The following is a 17941-nucleotide window of genomic DNA, read 5'->3' as shown; positions in this document are numbered from 1 at the left end:
TAATTTCTTAAATATATTTAGTAGAGGTTTGTCTGTGTTGCCATGTAATGCTGAGGATTAGCATGTTCGCTGTAATTAATACAATAATGGTATAGAGTGTGAACATCATAACATGATTTACTTGACCTTTTTGAACCCTTTTTAAAATTCTGTTCTGTTTAAATGTCTAGACTTTTGAGTGCTATTTGTCTGTGGGAATATTCTGCCTTCAGTTTTATTTAAGTCTTTGATGCAGAGAAGTCTGTGTGCCTGTATAGTACTGTACTGTGTATGTCACTCAGGTCCTTGAGCTGTGTGTTATGAACAATAGGCCAGGGAGCTGTGCTGGAGAGCAGAGAGGAAAGCTGTCTGTATTTATGACTCTGCTGTTGCCTTAATGCCGCTTAAAACACTCAGCAGGCTTTTTACTTTAATGAGGGCTGGGCAGTGCTACAGCACCCTGCTGCAGTTCACTGTGGTGTGTGTTGAGCGAGCAGTGTGTGTTTGCGTCTGCATGAGTAAAAGATATGGCTATATATGTAAATGCATGTCTGTTGGAATGAGTGATCAGGAGTGCGTCCATGTCCGTGTTTATTGCTCTTGTCGAGTGTCTGAAATGTCTGGCTGTAGTTTTAAATGTTACTGGATTCATCTAAATAAGACGTCTCGGTGTATGTGTGAGACTGTGTGCCTGATTGGGCCTGCGTAGGTGTAAAACCATCGTGCATTTCTTTTTTGCTTTCTTAGAATATGTTTTCTCAGAATTATCTCCTTTTCTAATCCCACTCACCACCACCCCCCCACCTACACACACACTCACACACACATACACAACACCACTACCATCTCTGTTGACAGGGTAAATTGTATGAAAAGCTTTTAAGGCAATTAGTGGATTGAGCTGGAGTCTTTCTTCCCATTCGCACTGTTCATTAGCAGCTCCTCCAGTCTCTGATATTACCGTCACTCCAAGCTGGCATCAACACCGCTCACTTCTTCTGTGTTTGTGTGTGTATGTGCGTGCAGATGTGTTTCTGCATGTTTGTCTGTGTGTACTTTACACATCTGCGCATTGAAGCACAATTTCAAAGCTCACAATTGTCAGAAAATAGATCCTTGCCGCCCTGCTGTTCTGATGATTTTAATCCATTTCAATAAAAGCACAAGAGAGGAAAATCCAATGAGACACACAAAAAATCACTATCGTCATGGCCATCATTGCATTTCTTGCTTGATTATTTCTTTATCAGCCATTTATTTTTCCTGAAAAAACAGTGATTAACTTTTCTATCTGTCAGCCTCTCTTTATCTCATTTTATCCATTAGAAATGAGCTGCGATGGGTTTTAAACACATCCGCATCCGGAGTTGCTTGTGTGAGTGTGATGTCATCACACTTTGTTGTTGTGTGTTGCTTTAACTTTAAATGACTGTAAATGAGTCAGTAACACATTAGTCTCTCTATACATTCTGACTTGTCGAGGTTGTCTGTCACTCTTAGGCCAATCCATTTATTCTGCTGAAGACACACATCTTTACAAACAGGTCTATCAGGGGAAAACTGATACCTTTCATTTAAACTAAAACAATCTTTTTCAGAAAGAACTCTGACTGGCACTCTGGCTCCCAGATAGACCACTACATAAAAAGTGGCAACCCAGTCTTAAAGACTAATAATCTAACAAACCATTTGTGTGCCACACCCTGAGGACAATAGGGAACTAGTTTAAGGTCATGCCCTTTGGCCTTAAAAACACACCTGCTACCTCCTATGGCAACATATGATTCATCTACCTGGATGACATCATCATCTACTCACCATTTTGGAACAGTGTTTCCATGACATCCTGGCTCATTAAGATGAAGCGTCAGGCTGGCAAAAAACAGTTCGTCCCAAACTTCTCTCAAGTTGTAGAACCACTGAAGGACAATGAGGCAAATTTTGTTGACCTGCAGAGTGTCAGGACACCTTTTCAACCATGAAGAGGTGTCTGGTCTCCCCACCCATACTGGGACATACAAACGTTGACATTCCCTTTGTGGTGTACAGCAATGCCACTGACATCCGCATTGAGGAAGTCCTAGAATATGGCAGCAGGAGGCTGAACAAAGAACACATGGATATTTTTAACGGGGCAAGTGAGGATGAGGAATTCCTTGGTTTTCCCCTCAAACTCAGTAATTGTCTCAACTGTACTTCCATTAGCAAGAGAAACACAGCTATACAGCCTGCATAAAAATAAAAACACATTTAATGGAGATGAGGAGAAAGGTACGAGCCTGCCCTGCTTCCTGGTCACCACAAGGAGGCACATACTGTAGCCTACTGGTGAGTGAGTGAGTGAATAAAATAAAGAATCTACAGTTATTTTCTAGATCAGTGAGACATCTTGTATGTGAAAATGATGGAAAAAATGATGACTAGTGAATGTGCCATAGATGATTCAAATGACAGTGCCTTTCATTTTCAGGTACATTGAATATATATGTCATGTGTCATGAGTCATTAAATGTCATACTCATATTTTTGTTTAAGGCAGGTTAGAATTATTTTACAGTTTTTCATGAACTTTTTTCTCCCACAACTGGACTTTAAAAATCAGCATGAGTTCTACCAGGTCAGCTTGTCCTTGGGCTTTAGTTGACTCTTAAGTTGACTCTCTTTTTTCTCACTGACTGTGAGAGAAAAAAATTCAGTATTATAGATTAAATTACATAATTAAAAAAGACATTTTTTGTTAGAATTTTCTGTGGATGTCTTATAGTTTGCGCTCATTTATATCTCTATATTTGTCTGCTGTTTCCTCAGCTGTACTTAGCTCTCTCTCTCTCTCTCTCTCTGTGTGTGTGTGTTTGTGCTTGTGTGTGTTATTATATTCGTGGGGTCCAAATCCAGGAGCCCACAATGCTTGTAGGGACCAAAATGCTGGGCCCCGCAGATTTAAAGAGCTGTTTTAGGGTTAAGACTTGGTTTTAGGGTTAGGGTTAGAATTAGGTTTGGGTTAAGGTTAGGCATTCAGCTGTGATGGTTAAAGTTAGGGTAAGGCGCTATGATGGGATCTGTGGGGACCCAACAAAGATAGGTGGACAAGGATGTGTGTGTGTGTGTGTGTGTGTGTGTGTGTTTGAGAGAGAGTTAATTATGTGGAACACTAGAGCATCACTAGCTTTGAAGAGGGGAGAACCAAGAACCGTACATTATTGATGAGTGACACACATTGCCAACTGAGTCACAAACAAAACACACACACATTCATCTGCACATGCACACAACCTCAAATGTGTGCACACACACATATAAATACTATACGTATTTGGCAGTGATCCTTCCTCCAGCCCCAGAGTATTTAACAGCAGTTGCTGACATACTTCCAGTACCTGCTATACATTTGGCTTCCAACAACTCTCTCTCTGGTCCATATGGGACTGTCATTGGCCCTGTGCACTACATTATTCAGCAGACGGAGTATTTGATCCCACAGCTAGAACTGATCTCAGTCCATCATTAATGCTGAATTTGGCTGGAACTAGAGCATGCTGTCATTACTGTATTACTCTAACACACAAACATGCATGTACACATACACATTATGTCCTTATTATGATCTTCTATGTAAGAGTCCCTAAATTAATGATAACATGTTTACTTCCTCTCTCTATCTGTGCTGGTTTATTTAAGACAACACAACAGATTTTCTACTCCAGTGAATCTTCACTAATTCAAAGCAGTGCTTCAGTTGTATCACTCATAATCTGTCACTTTACCCGTTTCTCTCTACAGAGTGAACTGCAGTAAGCTGGACATATTTTTTTTGCCACAGCAAATTACCATTTCAAAATGTTCTTTCAAAGCTAGAGTGATCAATATATGGATTGTGTTAACTTCCTTCAGCTTAATATTTTGGTCATACGGTCTGATACCTGGCTGTATTGGTTCACTTTCAAGCTTCCTATCTACCTCATTTTCAGCATGGGCATTTGTTTTGGGGAAAAAAAGATAATAAACTTACTGTACACTACATGACCCTCACCAGTTAACAGAGAAAGTTATCAACTAGACAGTGAAGCATGGTGGAAACCAAAACAAAACTAAAAATAGAATGAATATGGACTCTATATCAGAGTTACAGTCTTAAATTAGGAGCTGTTTGTACAGCAATGATAGGTCAGTGTTGTGTTTTTACAGCTTGTTCTGGTGCCCTCAAATGGTTAAAAAAAACTATTAGTTTGTGCATGTTGGATGCCAAAAAGGAAGCAAATCAGATCTGTACCAAATTCAAAATGCTTTGTGGTTGCACTTGGGAGCATAGCACCACAGCTGACTAGAGATAAATGTCTTAAATTTGACCCAGTTTGTAAAAAGGGATCTGATTTAAACTGTTGAATGATCCAGCAAAGTGTAATTCTTACCTTCCACTTGTCATTAGCAGTGTACGCTACAAAATTTTAAGCTTAGCCATTTGATATTTCCTGCCAAAATGCATGCCCTTTTGACTTTTTATCAAAGAACCTGATATTTTTCATGCAGTTTATCATGTTTTTTATTGATGGATCAACCAGGAGTTTCATGTCCATCTAAGCCTTGGAAGTGGTCCAAACACCAGTTAGTTAATGTTTTTGCAGAAAATGAGCGTGACTTTCACTTCTGGATGCCTGAAATAAGTTGGCAAAAAATCAGCTGTTGGCATGTAACCATCTCGCTCTTTATAACATGTTTTCACATGTATTAAAACAAAGTAAGTTCATCTTGAATTCAAGACATCATTGTGTAGTATCTCATAAATAATACTTTACACAAGAATGCACTCAAAGGTTTTTATTTGAAGTGAAATGAGCTCAGAAGCATTAGCAGGAGTCACACCATACATTTTTTCTGGACTAGCTCCCTACTCCAGTTCAATAGCTGCTCACCCAGTCAGTGCAGACTGGGGACACATTGTTTTTTATGGAGGCATATTATGGTTTTATTGGGGCCAGGGGTCAAGCACATATACTCTACGCTCTGGCGGCAGATCAATATTGTATAGAACACTCCAAGGAGCAGAAATATTGAATAATGAATATGCGTAAATCTCATGTCACACTATATCTCTCTTACACACATATGCATGAGCATATACAGATAATCATACAATGTATGTATCCACATGGTGCAGACATGCAGAGCTATGTATGTATGCACACACACTCATTGCCACATGCCGAGACTGAAATAAATACACACAAGTTATGGCAGCTAGTAGCAATGACAAATGTACAAACCAATTCCCACAGATGGTTAGAGACTCAGGGATTCATACTGGTGCTATGTAGCTTTTTCCTTCAGTAGCCAGAGATCACTTTACATCTCCCCTCACCTTCTTCACTACCAACCTTTGGCTTTTCATGAATTTTAAACCAGAAGATACTCACCTCAAACCACCAAGTACCTCCAAAAGCAACAATGTGATTTCAGCTTTAGCTACTAATAAGCCCATCCCTCTGATGTGTAATGCAGTGATGGAATGCCCATGCAAAGCACAAACAGTGGATGATTTAAAGGTGCTTCGTGTCCCATGTTTAAACATCATTATACCATTAATAGTGATACCCTTGTGCAATTACTGTATACAAATGAGGCCATGGACTAGATGATTGGTAGTCTGTATGTCCCTTCATCTTTCAGGGAAACACATTGCAGTTGCTCATGTTAACAGTTATTTTTCCACTGGGAAGAAAGCCTTTGTATAATACACCAGTGTTACTGTCACACTATGGAGTAGAAGATAAACTCATGTAAATGTGAAACACTGTACAATATTTGAACTGTGGCAGCTAGAGACTGTAGCTTTATTCACGGCCATTGCAGAGGAAGAGGGCACAGCAAGATGATGTAATTAAAAGAGTTTCAGTCAAACAATGATGAAGAGGAGGTGGCTAAAATATGTATGTTTGATTCACATATTCACATAAAGAAGGCTACAGCCTCCACATTGCTCCACACAGATCTGATGCTTTCGTCTGTCATGATTTTCAGTCTCCTCTGTGGAGTGGAAGATTGTGTGACATGAAATTCAAATGCTTCATGTACGTCATTATTTATTCACTGTGTCTGTTTCCATTGCACTTTGTCACATTTTATTGATATATCAACATTTCCACCTCAGCCAAACATTAATTTTTGGCAATATTGTCACTTTCTTCCAGATTTTTTTGTTGTGCATAAACTGAAAATATGCATTAAGACAGTTGGATGGAAACACACATTGTGACGGCTTGTTAAGGCACAAATATATATATATATATATATATATATATATATATATATATATATATATATATATATATATATATATTTTTTTTTTTTTACCTGATTATTTATTGATTAAAATACCAGACATGTCATGAGGGGTAAAAAGTAAAGCCAAACACTTGAGTAAATTCCTTATATGGGCTGACACACATAACAGCAGGAGATAAAGAACACTCACGAAGGCTGATATGATCCTTTAATCCTTTACCCTCAGCTGTAGCCTTTGCCCCATAGCAAGGACAAAATCCCTCTCCTCCTCTCTACCTTTCCACTTTCTATCAGCATGATGACATCATGTTTGTATGTGTGCGTGTGTGTATAGGTGTGTGTCTGCGTGTGTGTGTTACACAACTGTACAGCTCCTTTTGACTTACTGGAAAAGGAGACTGACTTCTGAGGACCCTGTGGTGTGTCTGAAGTCCTCTAAGCTGCTGACCTCCTCACATCCAAAGCTGCCTGGTGGATGAGACGCCTTTGGATTCTCTCTCTCTCTCTTTCTTTCTCTTTCACTCTCCCTCTCTCTCTTTATCCTTTTGTTTCAAAACAAGACCAAAGCTGGGCATTGTGGAGGGTATTTAATGCCCCTCACTCCCTGTCTTTGTCTTTTGCTCTTTTTATCGCCTGCCTATCTCTCATTCTTTCTCGCTGTCACCCATCTCACTAAATCAGGGTGACATGACCAGTTCTGGGTTGCTATGGTGACAGTCCCACTGGTATGGCGGCAGTAGCGATGGTAGCGTTCAACGGGTTTTGCTTGTGTGCTTGCAAGTGTGTATTTCTGTGTTCTCAGGGGTGCGAGATGCCAAGTGGTGTTGGTGTGTGTATTTCTGCGTGTGTTCTCGTACAAGTATGTGTTGGCGTCTGCCGTTGTGTGTGTGCAGGCGTGTTGCGTTGCGGCCTCCTGCAGATGTTCTCTGGCCCCAGCGCCTCCTGCCAGCTGCTCTGCCCCCAGAACACACACATACACACACACGCACACAGTCCTCTTAATTAAGAGCCCTGTGCCATGGTGGGCGACTCAACGGGGGCATGATGGCACACACACCACACACACACACACACACACACAAGACATGCTCTAAACAGTTTTGTTTTGTGTGTGTGCAAGAGTGTGTGTGTTTGGGTGTGTGTGGTGAGATGATCCACCAGTGTTGCCCTTGAAGCCCTGTGGTCAAGATAGTGGTGGTGCTGGTAGGTAAACAAGCAGCTAATCAGGCCTATGTGTCTAATCCACACACTCCACCAGGCACCGCAGGCAGGGCTACTGACACTAACAGACTCTCTTTCTGTTCAGCGGGTGTTGAGAAGAGGAGGAGGAGGAAGGAGGAGAGAGGTGGGACAGCAGGAGGGGGAGGAGGAGGAGCAGGCAAAGCAGCCAGGATTTGGTTAGAGATAGGGCAAGAGAGCAAAGGAGGTGGAGGTGGAGGAGAAGTGGGAATTTTGAGGTAGTTTAGATCGGGTGGTAGATCCAGTCAATATGCAGGAGTGGAGAGGAAATGACACACGAGCTGTGATGATGGTATGAGCATGACTTGTGCCTTGGGGTGCCAGAGCAGAAGGCTCCAGCCAAACAGTGCAGGGTAAAAAAAAAAAAAAAAAAAAACTGTCTTGGCTCAACCTTTGGAATGCAATGCCTATACCATAGGAGACAGCATCTACCATAAATAGAAAATGCTTTGGAAACACCATGGTACATCTTAGTTGGAGGCAAACATGTTGCCGTTCTGGGTTTGAACATGCTTCCTTAAAGGACAAAAGTCACATGATAAATCCATTACAACAGACGTAATAGCAAATAAGAAAGATTAATGGAGAAATAGGTAGGTAGATAAATGTATTAGTCTGTAGAGAAATTTGTTTTTCATCTCTGCTGTTATTCTATTTCACATCTGAGTACACTGTTCTTGAATTGATGCAGATTCTTCAGTGTATCATACATGCGGCTGCTGCCATTTGTGCAGCATCCATCATGGTTTTGTGTCTGCGATTGTGTAATAGGATATTTTAAAGGTAAACAAATGGTAAATGGACTGTACTTATATAGTGCGGCATGTGGACTGGAGGAGCCGGGAATGGAACCACCGACCTTCGGGCTCTACCTCCTGAGCCACAGGTGCCCCAGCAGGCTTATGCCTTAGATGCCTCAGAAACATTCAAATATAGGCAACATGTGTAACATAAATGTACATTTTTTCCCTGTAAATGAATGTGAATCCATTTTCTAATTTTGCATCTAATTTGTGCAGCTTCTCAAAAGATTGTGTAATATACTATGAGTTTGTTTCTAAAGGGGGAAAGGGGTTAAACTGACCAAGGGATTTAAGTAGAAAGTTAAATGTACACTGCTCTTAAATTAATATTCAACTTGTTCTCCCCGGTAAGTTCTTCTATATTATACCCTCAGTCCCTCTTCTTTTATGTTTGTCTTAGTCTCATCTAGATTTACTATCACATAGTCCTGCTGCTCTTCATGTTCCTTATTATCTCTTTCTTTTTCTGTCTTTCCCTCCGGTCTCTTTTTGAACACCACCTATCCCTCTAATTTCTCTGCTCTTTCTCTATCATTGTTTCTCCTCTCTCTGTGTGTCTCTCCCTCTCTCTCCCTCTCTCCCTCCACTGCTCTGTCATCCCCTCTCCTCTTTTTCCTAACACACCCGGACACGACAGAACACCACGGATAGTTAATAATTCTCTAATTTCCGCTCTTCACGGCGTGTAGAAGGTGTCGCAGATAACCTGATTTATCAGACGGCTATTAGAATGTGAATCAGGGGTATTAAAGCAATGGACATTAACGTGCACATTGTTTAAACAACGCCACGGGACTAATGGATTTCAAAATGAATTTGTCAACACCGTTCCCCGTGAATATAATTAGTCAAATGAGAGCAAAGCAGTGGAGGAGGCCGGAGGAGGAGTTGAGAAGTAGTTTAGCAGAAAGATATACACAGACACTGCAGCAGGAAACTATGGGGAATTTAATAGATGGAGAAATGTAGACTGGGCCCTGCGACTATGATGTGTATTGAGTGATGCTGATGGAGATGAATGGGATTACCAGTGGATATGTCAAATACTGAGAGAAAAATCACCTCTCTGGTTCTCCATTTTATGAAAAATAAACAACTTATTAGACATGCTGAATAATGCCAACTGTACATTACTGGAGCCATGCCAATAAGTTCTGGGACTGTAATTCTATATTGTTGCCGATACTTCCATTTTTCAAGCTTCAGAATGAATAAATGGTTGCAAGCAGCAGAGGGTACTAGTTTTCAGAGGAAGTCAGCACATTTATCTGTGGCACGAATAACAAATATAAGACAGGAGCATGGCAGAAAGTAATGTAATCTTCACATTTCCTTTTTAAATACTAACTCTTTTCATGAGTGTGCCTGGGCTCTAATCTCTGATACAGGATGAATGACATCTAGAATTGACAGGTCACTTTTTTGCCACACTGATTCTATGACTAAAGTCATGTTTCAGTAATTTGCTGCATTACAGATACACTGCTTCACTTCCGTGCTCTGCTGGCTCTACCTCCACGGGTCTATCTGTGCATGTAGGCGTGTGGCGCTGCTCAGATTTGCACTTGTTCTAAATTACAAGAAATTTCGAGCCATGCATATCCTCTGATTGACAGAAAATGGTTTTAACTTGCAGGTAAAATTTTGATGATGAATTTCAGAAGTAACAACAGTAATGTAGCAGCTGAGAGTGAAACCCACACACCGTGGAAAAACAACAGATATTCCTCTAAACTGGAGATTTCCAATGAAGGAAGCATTTCAGACCATCAGTGAACTTAAATCCCAATGCACGCACACTCACAAACACATGCACACATGCGCACACACACACAGACACACACGCACACACACTTAAACTTACTCTGCCACCTCCAGCTTCGTGTCTGGGTCCATCGCAGGAGGAGAGCTGGCCGCTGGGCAGACAGGGCAGCGGGGTGTGGTGAGGGGGGGTGAATGGGTGCTGCTTGAATACTAATGTCCCACTTTAGAAGTCAACCTTTTCTCCATCCACACATCCCCTCTGCTCTGTCCCTGTCTCTCCCTGCATCTTTACCTTACCATCATTTCCCTTCAGTCTCCCCTCATCTGCCTTCTTTTTTTAAATCTTTTTTTCCCTCACCTCCCCCACTCCTCTTAAAAGCCCTTTTCCTCCTTCTCCTCTCTTCTTCCAGCTTGTCTTCTCCTCCTCGTCACTCCTGTCCTGTCCTCCTTTCCTCCCCATGCCAGGACTTTCATCACACCCACGTTCCCTCTTCATCCTTCTATCCAACTTTCCACCCTCTATCACTCATCTGCCTTCTCCCCATGATCTCTCTCTTTGCCATTCACTTTTTAAACCCACACATGCACACACACATACACACACATCCTTGACAAAGCCAGCTAATTACAGGCAAGTGTCCACTCCAGCCCTTCTTAAATACCGAGCTGATTAATGAGACGGAGGTGTAGGGCCAGGAAGTCTCACCCTCAGCGGGTGGTGAAACACACCCCTGTCTCTCTGCAGCTTTCTCCCCTACACACATTACACACCTTTTCTTTTTCACACTTGCAAATGCAAATTATCAGCCATGTGCAGCTTCATTACAGAAATATTGGTATCAATGTTATATGGCTTACCTCATCACCCATGTGTCTTAGCCTCTCTCCCACTCCAGTCTCTGAGGCAGCCTGTTGACTTTTGCTATTTTTTTGTACAGTAACTCCCACAGAGGAGAGCTAAGCGGCAAGAGCCAGCCACGGGGGCCCCAGGTGTAGCGAGGGCCTCCTCTGAAGTAATGTCGCTTCATTTTCTCAGAGACGGCTCAGGCACGACTCACCATCAGCTCAAAATGGCCTCCGACACATCTCTGTGTCTGATTTGTGTGTGTGTTTGACCCTGAGGACCGGCATGAATGCTACGGGAGCAAGGAGATAGAGTGCAGCTGCTGCCACTGAATGCTGACACACATGCAGAGCAGCAAACGTGCGCACACACACACACTCACCCGCACAATCACAATCTAGACTGGGTCAGCCAGGTTCAAAGCATTTGTATTCATGGAAGGTTTTGCATTGGCTCCACCACCTACAGTGTTCCATCTAACTGTGGGACGTGGCTTTCTACTTTCACACTCAGAAGACCTTGGACTGTGTTGGAGTGTGTTTATGGCTGTATTTATGGCGGTATGGTGGTACCTGAGTGAATGCACCTGACTGAATGCATTTTTCCACTCTGATCATCATTGTAAATACTTGAGGGTGCAGTATTTTGATGCACAAATTGACCCTTGTGGCACAGCAGCACTGAGCGTACATGTGCTCATGCTGTGCACGTGTTAGTCCTGATCCAAATTCACATCTCTCCACTGCAGAGAAACATACACAAGCACATACATGTCAAGCCAGAGATCTTCCATAGGTTGGCAGAGGTGTCATATAAAACAACCATGACCCATACAAAATTTTACCTTTCATATGAAAAAACTTTTTAGAAAATTGTCAACCGACAACTTAACTTTATTTAAATAATGGTTTTGACAGATTCCAATCAAGATTTCACCCCCATCATTGTTCTGAAACACCTCTCATTAAGTCCTAAATGGCCTTTAAAAAACACTGACTACGGCAGCATTTCTATTCTGGTAATATAAGATGCAACCACTGTATTTGATGCAGTTGATCACACCATTTTGGTGGAAAATAGGGTTTTACTCATGGGCACCATCCTATCCTGGTGCAGGTCCTATTCACAAGATGGGAATTTTTTCAAATCTCCATTGGCAAAATTCGATTCTAGCAGGTCAGCATGACGTGTGGAGTACCACAAAGATCAATACTTAGCCCACTTCTGTTCAGTCTATACATGCAGTCATACAGCCAGGTGTTTTAAAGCAAAACATTAATTACTGTTGCATACTTATGCAGACAATACTTAAAAATATATTTCTCTTTCAGGCTATTTTGATTAAGTTAATGACTGGTTTGTGCCAAAATAGTCATCCAACATTACCTAAATCATCTTGTTAACCCTTTCATGCATGAATCTTGAAATCCTCAGTCAGGATTTTTTTTTCCTCAGTGTTTTTATTCTTCTATAGTCAGGGAAACTTCATTTTTTTTAAAAACACACACACACACAAAAAAAAAAAAAATTAAAAAACAAAGTTTGGAGACAGATGTGGACAGATGATTAATTGTAATTTCCTCCTAATATAAAATCAATACATGGAAATTTTAGCAATGATATTACTCCTTAGATGTTACTTGATCTTACCAAATGTTTTTATTTATTTATTTTGCCTGCAGGGGTCTCCTTAGAAGGACTGGCAAGATATTCCTGAGCTGCTCAGCTTTTCTGGCCAACCGTCGACTATCTTGGTTTTGAGAGATTTGTGTTAGACTTACATCGACTGGCCAGTGGGTGGAAATGTATGAAAGATCACTCTAGCATCCAATGTGGTGGCTGATGTGCAATTCTAGCATCAAAACCCATGCATATACAAGAAAACAGTCCACTGTAGTGACCACTATGCGTGAATAGATAAATGAAGACAAAGGTGATAGTGTTTGGTACCCAAAACATTGCACATTTGAATTTGTTATTTATTAAGACTGTTAGTATGGTCAGAAATCATACTTCATGTATTTATCTCGAGCAGGTTAGAGTACAGTCACAGTTTTTTCTAAGATCAACCAAAGACAGCTCTTCATTTTGTCCAAAATGCAGTGGCGCGTTCTAACTAAGAAATACAAACATATTAGACCCATTCTAAAATTTAAAGTGCTGCTACTGGTCCAAAAATCACTTGATTGGGACTGAATTGTTTCTCTCACACCTTTTCCTCATGTGATCCCTCCAGAGCACTTGGGATTTGGGTCTGCTGACTTTTCCTGAAGTCAACACAAATGAGGAAGCTGCATTTTGTCACTGTTGGCACTGTCCAAATCTGACCATGTTCAAAACTAAACTTAAGAACTACCTGTTCTCTGCTGCCTGTAACTGGATTTTTGTCCCTGCTTTGGTTTTGTGATATAGGATATATATTTCAAATCTCTGTCTTATTTATTGTATTATGCACTTTGTAAGGCGATTTGGACTGCCACTGAGTATGAAATGTGCTTCCCTGCCTTTTATCATAGTAATTTTCAACACACCTCATCGCTACTGGCATCACACACTTGTACTCACATGTGTGACACACACTGAGTGTGAGGGGGGTTTGGGTGCAGATTTTATAGTTCCAGTCATCCTTCTCGCTCTATCACTCATTCTCTCTTCCTCCCTCCATCCTTTGCTCACTTGTATCTTTGTTCCCTCCTGAGCAGTTTGACATTAGTTCCCAAAGATGTCTCCATCACAAACTCACAGAAGTGATGGTGTCACCTTTAAACACTGACACGACTGTGTGATCGCCTTTGTATTAGGCGCTGACACACTCACATAGAAGCACAAGAACATGCATGAATGGCGTCTTTCTTATAATTGAGTTGAAACAAAGATGAACTCTTAATAACGCAGACTCCTTTGCCTCCTGCAGACAAGCAATTCTTTTCACATAACAGCAGTGAGCCACTGTTTTTAGAACTGCATTCATGCACTGAATAGGAGCTTAGAGATTCTGACCTAGAAAAAAAACGGATGGAGCAAAAGACATGGTGTTGTAGCAGAGGATGTGGGAGAATCTCCTGATTTCACTGATGTTGAAGTTCAGGAGCTGAAAAGGAAAACACAGCAGAATGAGGGGGGATTTGGAAAAGATATTTGACATTTGAAAACTCTGATGACTCATGAAATTCCATATGAAGACATTATGTGGCATCATATCACTCAACACATCTCTTTAAATCACAGTACACAAAACCTGCTCAGCATCCTCGCTTGGCCTTGTGTTCAGTGTGGAAATCCAACTTGGCTCAAACAAGGAGGAAAGTTGGGCACAGAGCTCTCCCTCTTGTTCCCTTGAGAATAAGAAATTAGAAATCTACAAAAACAACACAAATTTGTGATTGTTGATTTAAAAACCCACCCAGTGTCAACTGGTGCTATATTTTCTACCTTTTTCTTACAGCAAACCACAGTTGCCGCTACAGCATGTAACTCTTTTTCACAAAGCATATATTCCAGTGGAGAGTTGCTTTCAAAGGCTTCTGTGACCCAGACTCATTGAACGGCCTGGCAGCAGTGCAGAGATAATCCCCTCTGAAGTTTTTGAGAGAGCCTCGCCTTTCTAACCAATCATCTTAGACGACAAGGATGTAGGTGAAGGGCTGGAGTTGGAGTCGCATGCTAGCGTTAGCTTGATTTCCTAAACTTTCATATTGTAGCCTTAACTCTGAACTGGATCTTGGTGAATGGAGATTTTTCAGTTCTTTGCTCGTTTTATTCTTCGCTCATTTTGCTTACCGTGCATTCCAACAAACACAACTGGTTCGTGTCCTTGTTTCTAGTCTTGAAGCTCATTCCTTGCAGGTAAAAAGAGGCAACACCATTTGTCATTAAAGTAGCTGGTTGTAGCTATCTAAATCCTTCCCAGAGCAACAGTAGAGTTGGCAACGACAGCAGCAACTGAAGTAGTGCACAGGGTGGCCCAAATTAGAAGAAAACTGCATGAAGATACACAGAAAATAATAGAGCTTAAAACAAATTGTCTGTAAATACAAAACAAAACAAATAAATCTGAAACCTTATTGCATAGAGAGAAGTGTGTCCAAAGTGGTGGAGAAAATAAAGCAGCAGCAGTGGTTATGTAGAGGACGTAGCAGGTTGACCTGGTGTGGCATGGCACAGCATGGCATGGCATGACAGGCACCAATGAGGCTTCACCCACCCAGGGCTCCATCCCGCCTGAGCTCAACACAATCAGGCCTCAACAGTGAAACTGACTTCAGGTTACCATGACAACACGGAGGCACTGCCTGCATGGGACAAAGGCTGGCAGGTCCCGTGTGTGTGTGTGTGTGTGTGTGTGTATGAGTGATTGAGAGAGAGAGAGAGAGTGAGTGATGTGTGGCAGAGCAGGCGCGGCCCTCCTGGGGCCCTCATTCGTTTGTCTCTCGCTGAGACCACAGGAGCCCTGATGCAGCAGAGATGGAGGAGGAGGAAGAGGAGGTGGTGGTGGTGGTTGGGGTGAGGACAGGGGAGAGGATTGGGAGGGGGGCAAGCGAAAGAAAGGCAACTGATGTGGAAAGAAAAGATGATAAAAAGATGCAGGGAGACGTGTAGAGTGAAGGATAGAATAAGAAACAGAAAGAGTGGCAGAATAAATGGAATGAAATTTGGGGGACCAGAGATTATTCTGTACCCATTTGTTCGTTCACTCATCCGTCAGTCATGTGCAATATCTCATACAGCAAAGGCTGGATCTTGACAAAGTCGCTTTAAAAACTAGACTTCACCATTACACTCTGGCAAACTAATTATACCTATTAGTAGGGCACTCAAAATTCAAAATTTTAATAACCTGTCTTCCACACTGAAAGTTCAAATGGCTTGAAACAGCATCACTCCCATAACCACAGAACATAATGAAACAATGAACACTTAGGCATGTCTGAATGCACCCTTTTACTGCACCAAAACATTACAAATGAGAAACTGATCTCTTGGCCCCTCTTAGAGTCAACTATCCTAAGCACCTTGATGACAAGCCTTTTATTCAATGATTTTTTCCACTACTTGTATTAGACAATCACAACTTCAGTTAGATTTCACAAACTCCTACATATTTTTAATCCTAATTTTAATGTTTTCATATGGGTTGCAGACTTCTTCAGTTTACTTTGACCTCACAGGGTCAAAGTAACCTGCTCTGTTTTAGCAGCATTTGTCCTTTAATTGTCAACCGTAGTGTTCTTGTTGTTTATTCTTTTTATTGTTAAGTATATGGACAGAAACGATCTTAAATTTGCAGATAACATAGTGACTGCCAGTCCTCTTCATTGCAATCACTCATCATATAAGCCTGTGGTCTGAAAATATCCAAAACCAAGGATATAGTTATTGACTTCAGAAAACCATCTCCTCCACCTATACAGACTAGTTAAAGAACTATAGGTACCTTGGTCCTCATACTGATAAGAAATTGAGCTTTGAGCTGATCTGATTTTCTCATTGATTTGTTGGTATGGCAATTAAAATGTGTGAGATAGGAATCAATTAGGCAATGCTATCAAAGTAGCAAGTGTCATTGGTGACTGGCAGCCACCTCTGTCAGATATTTTTTAGCAGATCAAATCTCAAAAGCTAAATCTATCATAGCACTTTCCATCATAGCTTATTATGTGTTGAATTGTCTGTGTTTATTGTGTTATTTTATGTTTTTATGTTGCCTCTCTGCAAAAATAATTTCCTTTTATGAGACAATAGAGATCCAAATTGAGCTAATCAGTTTGATTTTTGATTAAATTGATAATGTTTTCTTTTCTTTCTTTTTCCAGGTGTAGATCACACAAATAAGGACCTGAAGAAAAACTTTGTGAGTAAACTTGACTTTGAATTTTAATGACATGAAATGAGAGTTTTGAACAATAACTGATCTCTACCCAAATCCCTATAAAATATTATCACTCCAGTTATCTCATGTATATCTCAGGTACGGTGCAGTGTAATTTCTGATTCAGTTGTCCTTTCATAAGATTATATTCAGTCACCAGTGCTGCTGGTAACACAAACAAGTGGATTTTCACTTGAGGGTAATTTTTGTATTGACTTTCCCTGCCCAACTTCTCCATTACTTAAAACCCTGGACAATAAGTTTCATACAGTGATAAAGTTGTTTTATTCTGTTAGGCTCGTGTTGCACTGGCTAGCCATAAAGCATATGTGGAGTGGCAGTGTTGTTTGCTCCTCCCTTGTTGTTTATAATCCTATAGGCGGTTTGTAGCACGCAGGCCAACTTGCACTTTGTCAGAGCAGATTGTCTGGCATGGATAAGCCTGGTTGGAGAGAGAAGGAGAGAGAGGGAGAGAGAGATGGAGATACATAATTGCTCTTGTTCAGTTTGCTGCCAAGACGTCCTCCTCCCGTTATGCCTATATACACTGGCAAACAAGTCATTCAAATATGTTCACTTTTATGAGGCACACACATAAACCACACACACACACACACACACACACACAGAAACAGCCATCTCCTCAGTGACAGTGATTGCCATCAGTCAGAAGAAATATGATGACAGACTACTGTAATTCAAGTGCCAGTATCAAGACTTTTTCATGAGATTCCTTCATTTCCTGTTGTGCCAATCAGATGTTTTGTGCTGAGAGGTACTTTGTCTTACACAGTGTTTCACTTATTTTCTGTTTGGCTTACAGGAGGCCCGCGCTAGTTTTGACCTACTGGCTTCACATGGTCTGTCTCATGATCCCATGCCTATCAGAGATGAGGAGAATAGGTAATTACTGTTTTACTTTTGTTTATTTTCCTACTTAATGTGAAGACCCATCTATTTAGCCTATGTATGAACAAAAACGCAAGAGCAACAATGTAAGGAAGGGATTAAACACCAAACACCCTGGTAAGTTTTCACTGAAAAAAACTTTTCTCTTGTAATGTTAAAAATGAAACATTATGAAATACTATTGGAAAATATAAATACATCATAATTCTAATCTCTGTCATGCTTGTCTACAGTAAGTATTTACACTGACCGAAC

At 41.0% G+C, this 17941-nt stretch overlaps 1 protein-coding gene across 2 annotated transcripts in view; it reads left to right on the top strand.

Annotated features, from left to right (window-relative positions):
• LOC108887327 (furin-like protease kpc-1) overlaps nucleotides 1–17941 on the top strand; it is a 162971-nt gene that overhangs the window by 78620 nt on the left and 66410 nt on the right. For both annotated transcript variants that reach the window (XM_051076407.1, XM_018682697.2), the window contains 2 exons: nucleotides 16722–16759; nucleotides 17601–17680. In XM_051076407.1, the coding sequence (XP_050932364.1) occupies nucleotides 16722–16759; nucleotides 17601–17680 (118 nt within the window). The remainder of the gene's footprint in view (nucleotides 1–16721; nucleotides 16760–17600; nucleotides 17681–17941) is intronic.

The sequence above is a fragment of the Lates calcarifer genome, linkage group LG15 (genome assembly GCF_001640805.2).
Source record: "Lates calcarifer isolate ASB-BC8 linkage group LG15, TLL_Latcal_v3, whole genome shotgun sequence".
In the NCBI taxonomy this organism is placed as follows: Eukaryota; Metazoa; Chordata; class Actinopteri; family Centropomidae; genus Lates; species Lates calcarifer.
This window is presented reverse-complemented; position numbering and strand designations above follow the sequence as displayed.